Source organism: Phoenix dactylifera, chromosome 4, assembly GCF_051530095.1.
Source record: "Phoenix dactylifera cultivar Ajwa chromosome 4, Ajwa_hap1_PhDact_Kaust_v1.1, whole genome shotgun sequence".
In the NCBI taxonomy this organism is placed as follows: Eukaryota; Viridiplantae; Streptophyta; class Magnoliopsida; order Arecales; family Arecaceae; genus Phoenix; species Phoenix dactylifera.
Window position 1 is genome coordinate 48,833,679 of NC_143193.1, and position 13,104 is coordinate 48,846,782.

The 13,104-nt window shown below is 37.3% G+C and overlaps 1 protein-coding gene across 1 annotated transcript; it reads left to right on the forward strand.

Moving 5' to 3' along the window:
- The first annotated feature begins 4,100 nt into the window (after nucleotides 1-4,100).
- Nucleotides 4,101-5,505, forward strand: LOC103704771 (Integrase-type DNA-binding superfamily protein). The gene has a single exon (XM_008788196.6). The coding sequence runs from the start codon at nucleotides 4,363-4,365 to the stop codon at nucleotides 4,879-4,881; it is 519 nt and encodes a 172-aa protein (XP_008786418.1). The 5' UTR covers nucleotides 4,101-4,362; the 3' UTR covers nucleotides 4,882-5,505.
- The last annotated feature ends 7,599 nt before the right edge of the window (nucleotides 5,506-13,104 follow it).

Here is a 13,104-nt window from a genome sequence, read left to right on the forward strand (position 1 = left end):
CATTGTGTTCAAGATGTAGGCTAAATAACAAAGTTATCAAGTCTAATCTCATTGGATTGGTTGATCGACAACTATTGGTCCTACCGATCATAATAGAATATAAAGTTTCTAGATGGATGCAAGAATCATGACTTTTTGTTAAATAGCTTGATGAGAATTAGATCATCAATTCAGCTAACTAGGATCAAGTTTCCAAGTGAGACCACCAAGTATTTGAGTTCAACTGTTGAACAGGAGCTAATGATATTCCTAGTGATAATCTGGCCATGAACATGACCAAATGCCGAGTTAGATCCCAGAGTTTTGAAAGAAATATCAGAGCAGATCTGAAACTCATGAGAATTATTCATATGTTGAAATTTTAAATAATTAAAGAACAGAAGTAATGAAGAAAGATTGAGGGAATTTAAACACCAATCCATCAAGAACTGAAAGTTTCAGAGTGCTAATATGGAAATGATCCAGCTTATATTTATGTTGCAATAACAATTCAACTTGTGAAGATAAATTAATTGTGCTATTGACATAAATGACATAATAAATTTAGGCATGAATAGTAGAAATATGAATCAATACAGTAGAAGCGAAGAAAGGAAAAAGGATCTATTTTTTGGTGAATAAGTAAAAAAGATACTAACACTAACGCAGCCCTTGTGTTTGTGTAGTATTTTCTAATTATCTCAGGGCTTCCTCAGAGTCTAATGTGGCTTATACTCTGACCAATCCAAGTCGATGAACGACTCAGGCAAATCAGTAACAGTATTGTCTAAAATCTATTTATCTATATCTATATCTATATTTATCTTTCTATCTATCTATCTATATAAAACAGAAATAATGGTTGAAAAAGCTAAAAGGAGTACTGCTCCATTGAAAATATCTAACTTATCTTCAAAAAAGAACAAAATACTAAGCTCTCCTCCTTAACAATCAAATAGAGTGCCAGTTTCGATCGAAAAGTAGTCGAGTCAATTCTGGCATCGATAACAAGTTTAGTTAAAAAAACTTATCACGCTCGGCTAAACCACCGAGCTCTGGGCTAATCCTTGGTTCCCTCATAGAATTATTAATTAGCTCGTTCACCTTTGATTAGATTTTTTTTTTGGAGAGGTAACAGAGAGGTAACTGCAACATCAGCTTACTTATTCGGGAAAGGAAATGGCACCGTCCTAATAACAATTTTTCGAAAAGGAAAATGGGCGGCCTTCTTTCTTTCCGACCTTTTCATTGTAGTCCAACTACTTTATAGGAAAGTCAAGATTCCTGAGGAAATCAACCATTCTAGCGGAACGGAGATTCTCACTTACAAAAATAGTTTTTGAAAACTTTCACACATAAATTAGATCAAATATATATATATATATATATATATATATATATATATATATAGTAATAAATAAATAAACATATTATCAAATTCTCAATTGGATGAAAAAGAGATCAGATCAAAAGGCTAGAACTCAATCAGATCACATATATCATCAGAAAATCATGGTTGGGTTCCAAGCCAGATTACTTAGTGTTTGAGTTGGATCACTTACAAGAGCTGATGATTCTACGGATGATTGAACCAGGAATATGTCCCAACTCTGAGTCCACTCCTAAAAACATTGCATCACCATTACAGCAGCTTTACATGGTCTTCAATGGAGTGCAGCTGCATTGAATAGTAGAGAATTGGAGAAAACTTGTGCCGGTTCCAGCTCCCAGGGAATGAGCTCGCACAGATGAGACATGGCTTACGGCATGATTACGTTTTTCTGGCGGTGCCTCGAATAGATCCCAGACACAAGAGACAGCAAATCCAGCCGTAATGCTGCCCATTTGCTCCACAACCAATTAGGAGAAAGCTCCAGCTATCAAAAGATCTTAAGAAAGCTCCATCTGGATAGATAAGAAAAGGACCACCTTTTGAACATACTCCCCACGCTCAGTCAACGAGAAATTAGCGTGCCAAACTGCCAATACGTGCAGAATTATAATGATGAACAAGCATTCCGATCTGCAAGGATATGACTTATTTCAAGTTGGAACACCAAGTTTTAGAGCAATGTGTCACCATGACAAGAGCAATATGTGGCAACTTTATCATCAAACTAGCATAATTTTGATCTTTATTAATATGTAGACATAGTGTAAGCTGTTTTAGTTAGTAAAGAATCAGAGAAAATTTGTGCTGCTTCCAAGTTTCCAGACAATGATCTAAAAAACGGATGAGATAATGCTTATGGGATCATTACGTTTTACATCGACGGTGCCCATAAATTGAAATTCCTTAAATCTTTCTGATCTCATCATGCAATAGATATTCTCCAAAAAAAAAGATTCAGAGGAAGCTGCACTAAAATAGATAAAATGAGCTCCTCTAATCTATGTTCCTCACAGTCGTCAGCAAGAGTGGGGGCGGAGGGGAGGTGTTTCTTTTCCCTTAACACAGCAGCTACGAAGCTTCTTTCTCTCCTCCAGCAGCAAAGTGATGCCATCACACCATGGTCCCCATAGTTGCAATTAGAATATAATATCTAATACTATGGTCCCTCATAGTTTTATATAGGATATAATATCGTCACCACCCAGTTTTTGTTACTTTGCTTCAGATTCTGATGGCATAGCTCCTAATTCTGATGGTAAGATATGGCGGCACTGTTAGAATTGGTCGGCCTGCCATTTGCGTGGTGATTTGGTCGTAGCAGGATAAAGAACGCATCAATCACTGTTCCAACTAAATGAATAGAAAAAGGAAAATAATTTAGTGTGGATTCATTTGGTATCACCTCAATCATTCGATTGCACATCCTTTGAAAGGTTAAATCGATAAGATAGATAAGAGTACAATTGTGATAGAAGTTGTGCAATCATTGTTGCAAAAATAGTGAAGCAGAAAGGATGATAAAGTGTATGGAAGTCATGTGTGAACGTGTTTGATGCTTAGGAGAATTATTTACACGGTCCAACCACATCCCTCAAAATCGGTGGATGTAATAGGGCGAGATTTGGATCTCATGCGATTTGAGTGATGATACGGCATTTAGCATCCACCATGATAAAAAAAAATTCTACAACTTGGATTGTCTTGATTTCAGGTCGAAATGTTCTAAACTGAAAATAAGGATAAAAAAGCTATGTGTTTCTACTTAGCATTATGCCAGTATATGTAAGCATGTGACTTAAGCTTGCGTAGGCCTAACCAAATTCTGAGAGACACTAGATTGATCGAGCCAAATACAACTTTGAGACACAATTTAAGTTTTTTTTTCTTAAGAAAAGATACAACTTATGGTGTTCCCATGCTTAATAACAATGATTATTGAGATTAAGTTCGACATGCGACCAAAAAGGCCTCCCTATTTGTTATCATTATTTTTTCTGTCTTCATGATAGTTCTAGTTGAAGATATACCCCATCCATCTCTTTCTATTCCTCCTATATACTTCTCTCACTTCCTTGGCCTCCACCTCTCAGATAATATCAAACCCATCATGCACAAAGCATTGCCCACAGTGTTCGATGCCCCATTCTGATGGAACAAAACGCAACTGGATCAGGTCCGTACTGAACTGGACCCGGTCCCCATGGATGCTTTACTAGCTGGCTACATTGAACCCAGTCCCAAGCCCCCGTGTTTGGACCCATCCACACGAGTCCAAATCTTTAGCCCATCACTTTCCCAGATTCGTAGGCCCATGCCTGTCCTGCCACGTACCGCTCTCCCATCCGCCCACAGATTCAAACCCGTGCATCTTGCGATGGCACGAATGTTAAAGACCAGGTGTCCGCCAGTACAAACGCCTCTCAGCCCTTCGGTGGAAAAGCGCCACCCTGGCCCGGCCGCCCTGATCTCCCTTTGTAGCCATCTGATCCGTACGCCTTCTCCCCGTCTCCATCCGTGCTACGGTCAACCGCCACGTGCCGATCCCCACCTCCCCCGACCCCTTAAATCGGGACCCACGCGACATTCAAAGCTCACGCTGACACCCTCGTTAATGGACGCCAGAATGTGATCGCGACGCCACCCCCTCCCCCTCTTCCTTCGGTGATCCAGCTGTCTCCTCCCAGCTTAAAATAGCGGCTCCGTTGTCCCAATATCCTCTTACTTAAGACATCTCGAACGTTTATCCATTCCCCCCCTTGTATCCATCCGATTTCTCAAGTGCAATGCATGCGATCCTCATAAAAATTCACCCCAAATTATTATATTGCTCCTTTACGTAGCTACTCGGAAGCTCGCTCACTCTAACAACCTTCGCATGTGGCCAATAACACCGTCACCTCGCTTATATATACTCTCCACACCCTTACAGCCTTACTCCCCCAACGCCACCACGATATTCTTACACTCTCTGTCTCCATAAGCGCACGGAAATGGAACATGAGAGCAAAGTAGCCACGGCGGATGCCGGCGTGCCGGCGACGAACTACCGGGGAGTACGCAAGAGGAAGTGGGGCAAGTGGGTCTCCGAGATCCGAGAACCTGGCAAGAAGACACGAATTTGGCTCGGAAGCTTCGAGTCGGCCGAGATGGCTGCCGCCGCCCACGACGTCGCCGCGCTGAGGCTCAAGGGCCGCGACGCTCGCCTCAATTTCCCCGAGGCCGTCGACCAGCTCCCCCGGCCCGCCAGCTCCGACCCGAGCGACATCCGGTCCGCAGCCCTCGAAGCCGCCGCCAGGGTCCGGTTGAGGCAGGAATTCGCCCGGTCGAGCCCCGTCAGCTCCGGCTCGACGGCGTCCGAGTGGCCGTGGAATGACGAACTCGGGCTCGACTCGCCCAAGATGTGGGTGGAGCTGGCGGAGGCCATGCTGCTGGCCCCACCAGTCTGGTCCAATGATACCGGTGAGCTGGACGATTGGGTGCAGGGATCGCTGTGGGATCCGCTGTTGTAAACTGTAAGGGCAACATCCTTTAATTTTTAAGAGAGGGGATGGTTGGGTGTTGATTTGTGTTTGGGATATCAAAGATATCGATGTAGAAAAATTTCACGTGAATACAGGTGAATGTATTATTATGTTTGGAAAAGCAAACAAAGTGAATATTATCGTGTGGCATTATATATTTACTTATGTTCTACCATGACACTTTTATGTTAAGATATATGTTCCCGGTGCAGTACTAGCGAAGAAATTATAGAAGAGAGAAGAAATTAGGTATGTTCCCGAACGTAATAGTTCGATTACGATAAAGATTTACACTAAAAGAGATCTTTTATGGTGTATGCTTTTTACTGCAAAGATATGTACCCCTCTCGATGGCCGCCACGTTATTCAATCTCGAAGACAGATAGCTATCAAACATTTAAGAGCGACACGCACACGTAATCTGATGTGATCTGCAATATCTTGGCATGACAATTGTTCATCTCTGACTTTCACCAAATAGTATACAGCTCTTTTCGGTGCGAAACATCCGCCATAGAGGATCTGAACTTTCTAGTCTAACCATATCCATAACTTAAGCGTACAATAACACTCTTTAGAATCATGTCTACATTCATGTTTCATGTACCTGAACAATCTAGCAAAATTTATTGTTAAGGGCATATTCCCTTGCAAATGAATTATTTTGAAAGAGCTCCTACAAGATGATCAGCTCCCATGATGGTTCGCTGAAGGAGAGGTGGCACAAAGCGAAGGGAGGATGCTAGACTCTGGTATTCATGTGAGGCAAGCTCCTCCTTTGTTTCTTTTATTGCAGTAGAAGACAATATGAATTTATTAAGGTTCTTAATTGATGGCTATATTTGTGAAAGCTTAATATATCTGAGCACCATGCACTCAGAACCAAAGCCAATGATCGATGAAGTAGCACCAAACTTAGTTGCATGAATCATATGTTGTCTTTTTTATCCTCTGTTTTTATGAGCTTTGTTTCCTTCTGGCAAATGCTTCTTACGTGCATTTAGGTAGCCTTTGAATGCCATGCTGCCCTACTAGCCTGATATCATTTATGCGAGTGGGGAATCCATAATATTGAAACCCTTGTCTTGATTGAGAAGATGAGGCATAGCAAGGGTGATATAGGAGGAAATGCAAAGACCATTACTTGATAATCCTTGGTTCATTATGAGATAATGCAAATCATTTTGGAGAGCACTACATTAATACAACTTTTCACAGATGAGATTGAAAACTCCACCACAATAAAAATGGGTATCATCTTATTTTTTCTACATATTATTCTAAATGCATCTAGTCTCCCTTAATTTCCACAGATAGGGTGCTAGCTGACTTGGTAGAGTAATTGGATATCGACACCGGTGATCTAGGCGCAAATTATACCCTCTCCTAAATTCAGTCAGGCTTTCTCTCATTCTATTTTTTTTAAAGGGAAAAACTCTACTACCTATCTAAAATATCTATTTGAGAAATTCAAATTAAACAATGCTCGTCTTCTCCAAATGTATTAGCTTTTAGATTGGAGTTATTTTGCAATGGTAGGACACAAGTTATGTTTGCTATCAGTTTTAAGAGGTAAGTGATGGCACTTCTAGTGTTATTCTCAATATTTGTAATACAAGTATGAACATCCAAACATACCCTTACATGTCATGGATTCTAGGAATGTTATATTCCAAACAAGGGCAAATGTGAATGCTTAGAAGATACTCCAACTTTCAAACGAATAAAAAATAAATGATTGGACAGAGACACGTAACCAAGCCGCCTCCTCTTGGGAGACAAGAAGGTCTGGTAAGTCTTTCAAGTGTTAGAGATTAAGATAGAAAAACGCGTACAAGTTGTCACATCCATAAGATTATGGGATGGATTATTGTGTACTAATGACGACGGTGCAAATTAATTCAACTAATCTAAGGATTTCAATAGCCATTTCGATTATAAAAATATTTAATCATTATTAAACGTATCTTGAGATATTTGTTGGAACTCTTGTCTATGTTTCTAAAAATGTTCTGAATTCCAAGTATCCATTCGAGCCCGGTTCAGACCTAGGCCACTCTATCTCCCAAAACCCACCATCAATTATCTGATAAACTACAAGCATATATGGAACCACATATATGTGAAACAATTCAGTGGTTCCGAGGATTTTAGACCGGATTGATTGGTTCGAACCGGCTCGATTTGATCTCAACTTGGACCGGTCCAATCCGGTTCAAGAAATGCGACACGTGATGGTTATGGGGATTTTGGAGTTAGACTTGAGGACAGCTCAAGTGCACCACAACGAGGCGGTGTGACTTTTAGTCGCCTTTTAGCTGGTCAAAAAGAGTGGAAGTAGACATGCAGCGTGACCTCGTCTTATGATTCAAACCTACGGAACCTTTGATGGTGATGGAAGATTCGCAACCCGATCTGGAGTCGGAGAAAGAGCAGCTGGTCCGCACAGAGCAGGAAACAGCGTAATGATCGCTGTGGATGCCTACCATGTGTCCTACTCTGATGGTTCCCGCGCTTGGATGCGAGAACTCATTGTAGTGGTGATGGTATGATGTTTGAGGTCGATCAGATGATCTTTGGCCTAGTCTGCCGGTCTTATACGAGTGAAGCCTCTTGGGGATTGGACTATTTGAGGAAAGCAAATAGATTTATCCTTTAATTTAAAAGTCTATTTGGATGCCGAAGAGTACATGATACCTGGGTTAATACATGGAATGCTTCCTAATCTATCTATTCATAACATAAATATTTGAAATCCTATGTAAAATATTCCATTTTTCTTATTATAATAAAGTTATATATTTAGATTTTAATTCTTTTGCATCTTCATCGAGATCATGCGGATGCAAAGGTGATGCTATTTAGCTGTCTAATATTTTCATACTCTATTTAGCTATGGTAGGCAATGGTCCTCAATATATGCAGCAAAATAAGAATAAGATTGAGATAAGGACCACAATATAAAATGAACAATGGATCCCATGTACTCAACTTTTAGTTAGATGGAAGATTCAGTCTAGTAAACCTTATATGGATGAGGAAAGCTAATCACAAACACATATTAAATAAAAGAAGACATTTGCCGACATGTTTTTAGGATACAAAGTATAGAATCATGTGTAGCATTACTATTAATAGTTTTACAATTTTGTTATTTTCTAAATCCTTTCTTTTGTGGTTGATATCAAGTACCTGTTCAGCTTTTTTTTTTCTTGCAATTGAGTTTGACGAGCAAGGTTTTGAACATGTGCAATAACAATAGAAACTAAGTTGTGATTAGAACTCTTTCTAAAATAAAAGAACGGCAAATGTTCCTTTGCTTTCGTCATGTTTAATTATTTTTGCGAACTAGGAGATTAATGAGGGCTTGGCGATCATTTTTTCAATGCTACTGGTAAGATGATGACTATTAAAAGAATTTTGGACAAAGGATATGTATAGTTATGTAAAAACAAGTGCATGTTTGGCAAAATCTGAATTTTAGGTGATGGCATAATTTTGACAGAAAATATAACAACAGTATGAAAGAATGAATCGCTGCTTAGGAACAAGTATCAGGATAAAACGGCTCGATAATGTCACCTACAATTCAATGTACCAAAAGATGCAACCCATATATGTTGAGAATAAAATTGAATAGTTGCTTGATAAAAGTTCAAGTTGATAACTTTAAGAACAATAGTGATGGCATAACTTTTACACAGAATAATGAAAATGTATTTCAAGCAAGTGGAGTATACTACAAAAGGCTGCTCAACCAGAAGAATTTAAGATAATACAGGTTGATAACATTATTGTTATTCAATGTATCTAAGGATTGTAGCTCAAATATTCATGTTGAAGAATTTTAAGAATATATGTCATGACATAATTTTTCACAAAAAAAAAAGCATGGTGCATTTTGAAAAGATGATTAGAGCTTAGTTAGCTACTAGCTAACAAGTATTCATCATAAAATAGACAATATTAGCAGTAGATCAATGTATCTATGTAACTATGCAACTAAGAGGGTCAAGCTTAAGAGCTAACTTATACTAAAAATTACAACTTATCCAACTCATCCCAATTAAATTAAACCTGAGCAAATAATATACATTATAGATCTAGCATAGAATATGCTTTCTTTCTTAAAAAAAAAAAAAGAAAAAAGAAACATTATGTGTATACTTCCTTCTTCATAGATCAGAATGGCACCTAAAATATATCTAAAAATTCTTTAGAAAAGAAAAGAAAATAAAAACAAATGATAAAAGGAGGTCTATTTTCCAAAGAATTAATTCATTCACTATTGTACGCATTAGGCAAGAAATTCTTATTATTTTATTTATTTATTTGGTGTTGGGGATGGGGTTGGTTTGATGTGTTGGTTAAGAAATTCTAGATAGTCGTACTGTTTTATTACAAAAAGCAAAAAAATAAACTACTCGAATTCTTTTTATGAGATTTCTCTTCTCCTTTTTTTTTTTTTTGAAAGCAAGCTATATTTCTTTTATGGAACTTTTCTTTTGTTTTGGAGAGAAAGATATAATGTGAGTTGGATTTGTTACAGTTCCATCCTTGTCAAGTGCTAAACCTCACAAGTAGAGAAGCACCATGTGGTAGACTGAGATTAGATGAGCCTTGATGCCAACAACTAGGAGAAGCCCACGCAGAACCTTATTTTTCAAAGTCAAGCCAGCACCTTTACCTAATTTATGGAAGTGTTATAGAAAGAGGGAGTCCAAGCCACCTATAATGACTAGTGTGCAACATTTTTTTTCCTAGAGCTCCAACTATTTATTTCCAAATATGGCAAGTGAGATGCAGTCACAGTGTCACATGGTACTGTGTGATAAAAACTAGCCCTTCAGTGCTATTAAAAAATTAACTTTCAATGAAAATGATAAAACCATCCTTCTTACAGACCATGTAATGCACAGGGATATTTATATCATTAAATTGGTAAAAGCAACTAGTATTAGCAGGTAGTTATTGTAAGGTTATTGGTGAAAAGAAATTAAAGACCATTTACACAAAATACAAAAACTACAATATTATACATGCAAAATCAAAACTTTTGAGGGGTACTTATGCAAAATATACCAAATAGCCATTGCTTGAAAGTCTACGAGGCAAAATTGAGATCACTATATTTCACATAGAGTCTAGGTCAACATGTAGATGTTGCCAAAAAGTGGTGTTATATATTTGTTCATAGCAACAAATGTCAATGTACATGTTCAATCTTTCCTCCATCATCACCAGTATCATCATTGTTATTTGAGTCTTTTCAAAATAATTACAGGTTGGTTATAAAGCACGACTTTAACCTCCTTTTAGAAGACAAGAAGGTCTAACTAGCCTTTCAATTTTGGAGTCATAGATCGAAAAAGATTATAGCAATTATCAAATCCTTTAAGTTTGGACTATGGATAGATTGTTCTCTGCTAATGACTAAGAAGCATGCAACTTAACTAATAAATAATTCGATAGCTTGTCATCAAATTCAATTGTAGGAAGTCTTAAAAATTTCTTAAATGCAATTCACTTTGCTTAATCCATTTGTCTCCAAAACAATGCTTATCTGTTTCTAGACATGTTCCACATTCCTAGAGTCCCTTTTTTGACCCGTCCGTTGGGTTAATTCTGGCCTATTTTGGGCCTAGAGGTCTGGTCGAGACTCTTTTATAATATTTTCTTCATTTTTTTTTTTTTTTGATGCTGCCATGAAATTTAAACTAGATTTGTAAATTTTTTTATTTTTTGTATAAAAAATAATGATCGGAGCCTTTACACGGCTTGATAATCATGTGTTACAAGCCGCAGAATGTTCTCTTACCTGGACCGGTCCGGTTCGGGAAAAGGGCACGTGATGGTTATGCGAATTTGGCAAGTGCGAGACAACGAGGAGATGTGACCCTGGAACAAGCCGAGTGAAAGGAGACAGATTGTGACCGTTTCTTAGATTGAAATAGAGTTCTGTAACCAAAGAAAAAAAAAAAACCACTATTTAACATTTTGATGGCGATGGGATTTTTTTTTCCGAACCGGATCTTTGGTGTCGGAGAAGGATTGGTTGGTCCAAACGGAGCATCAAACAAAATCATGACGCATGCTTTACCTGCCATGTGTCCGATTTGTCGGTGGTCCCGTTCTTGCATACGATAGATGTCGGAAACGTAATTGAGATGGTGTTCGAGGTGGTACAGCTTATCTTTTTGCCTGGTCTCGATGATCATACGACCTCATTGGGGATTGGAAAAGCAACCAAGACCATGGTGATCATGGGGTGGCTTGACAAGAATAATTAATCATTGACAACTGGGTCGATGTGGACTTGATTGTGTTCTTTATTAGCTATGTAGACACGTGTGCGAATAGAAACTTTTGTTTTTTTGGATGAGGACTGGGTTCAAGTAAACCAATTCAGATATGTCTACTAAGAGTAGTTGATGTTGGGTTTTACAAGTAACTGCTTCATAAGTTGGTCATCTATTTGCTAAGCATAAATCAAAGAATATTACATTTAGATGATACATTGTATCCTTTCTACACCTTAATAAATTGATAGTTTTATAAATATTTCTTGGGCTTATGTTAAAACATGAGCGATTCAATGTAAAAGTAAGAATGTAAGTATGGTATATGAGACTATATGAAATGAATGGATGATAAATATGTTACAGTCTTCCTATTTAATATTCTCTAACTAGAATATACATTTACGTTAGTCGGCAAACTTAATTGGATGTGATAGATTATGTAATTTTGGTATGATACAAGAAAATGCTTAATGATCCATTTATATGGTAGCAATCAAAAAGAGCCCTATATAAAGTAGTATTTCTTCTCTTCAATCATTGATCAATATTTATTTGATCTTCTTGTATGATATTCTTTTTTAGCAAGCTTGCTAACATTATGTTGATGAAAAAAAGGATAAAGATTTGAGTTTTATAATGTTCCTAAGATAGTTTTGAGTTAGCCAAGCAATGTTATTCGATATATGCAAGTAGTGAAGTAAATAAAGGTGTAAGGAGGATCTTCTTTGTATCATAAAACGAAAGAGCAACAAATTTAATATCATTATTTTCTTCTCTAATTTTTTGCCAATTGTCAAAAACAATGTTCCTTGGCCACTATTTACATTATTAGTGGTGCAAAGATAATTAGGTATGTAATTTGGATGGAGGATATATAAATATAAATGATGAGATTACTTTTTTGAAGAAAAAGGAAAGGGATGGTATATTTGAGTAACAAGGATAATACATGAATGGCTATTTAACAAAGGTACCTAAATAAAATGACTTGATAACTTAATGGCAATTCAATGAATTTAGGGATGCAACTTGGATGGATCAAGTTATGCTTAAAGGCCTGCCGGTGGACAACCAAATGATAATGAAACATGCTCCATAACCTAAATAAATGAAGCCAAATTAGGCCAACTCCGTATTTTTCAAACCAAAAATAGTTTGAGTTAGGTTATAAAGTATCTTCCCAACTCGATGGATTATATAAGTTTTAGAAGCACAATAAAATTAGAGAAATGCAAATTGAGTGGATCAAATTGAGCATAAGGGCCCACTCATACCCAAGCAAATGATATTTATTTGATCATATAAGGAAATTTAGCTTTTCGATATATAACATATGATCCCATTGCATATGGATGGCATCATTGTATCCTTGGAGTTTAGAAACCAAAACACTATTTAGTTGATTCAAGATGGGGTTTTGGGAGCCTATTATTGATGCATGTAGGAGTTTAATTTTCAAATCAAGACCTTCTTGAATCAAAAGTTGAGCTGATGTACTTATAGACAAACTATACTGGAGACAAGACTCCATCCTAAAAAAACCAAAATATCGACTAGAATCCTAGCAAAAACAAAAAGATGATCTTGGATTCTGCAAAGGGTAAGTTAACTCGGATTAAAATGAACTCTAATACAAAGCCTTGTACTAGAGATCAGAGAGGTTTGTGTAAGTTGCAAAGGGGTTTGTTTTTTATAATTAAAAAAAGAAAGAAGTGAGGCCACTATCTCCATTTCATGGACTTATTAGGCCTATATAACAAATACTTAAAAACTGCAATCCATCTATTTTCCCACTTTTTGGTTTTAGAGCAAATTTTCCTGGATCAATGTATATATGATAAACCCATTAAAACAATATTTGATATATTGTTTGCATAAACTTATATATACTTTCAAGGAAGAGGTTTAT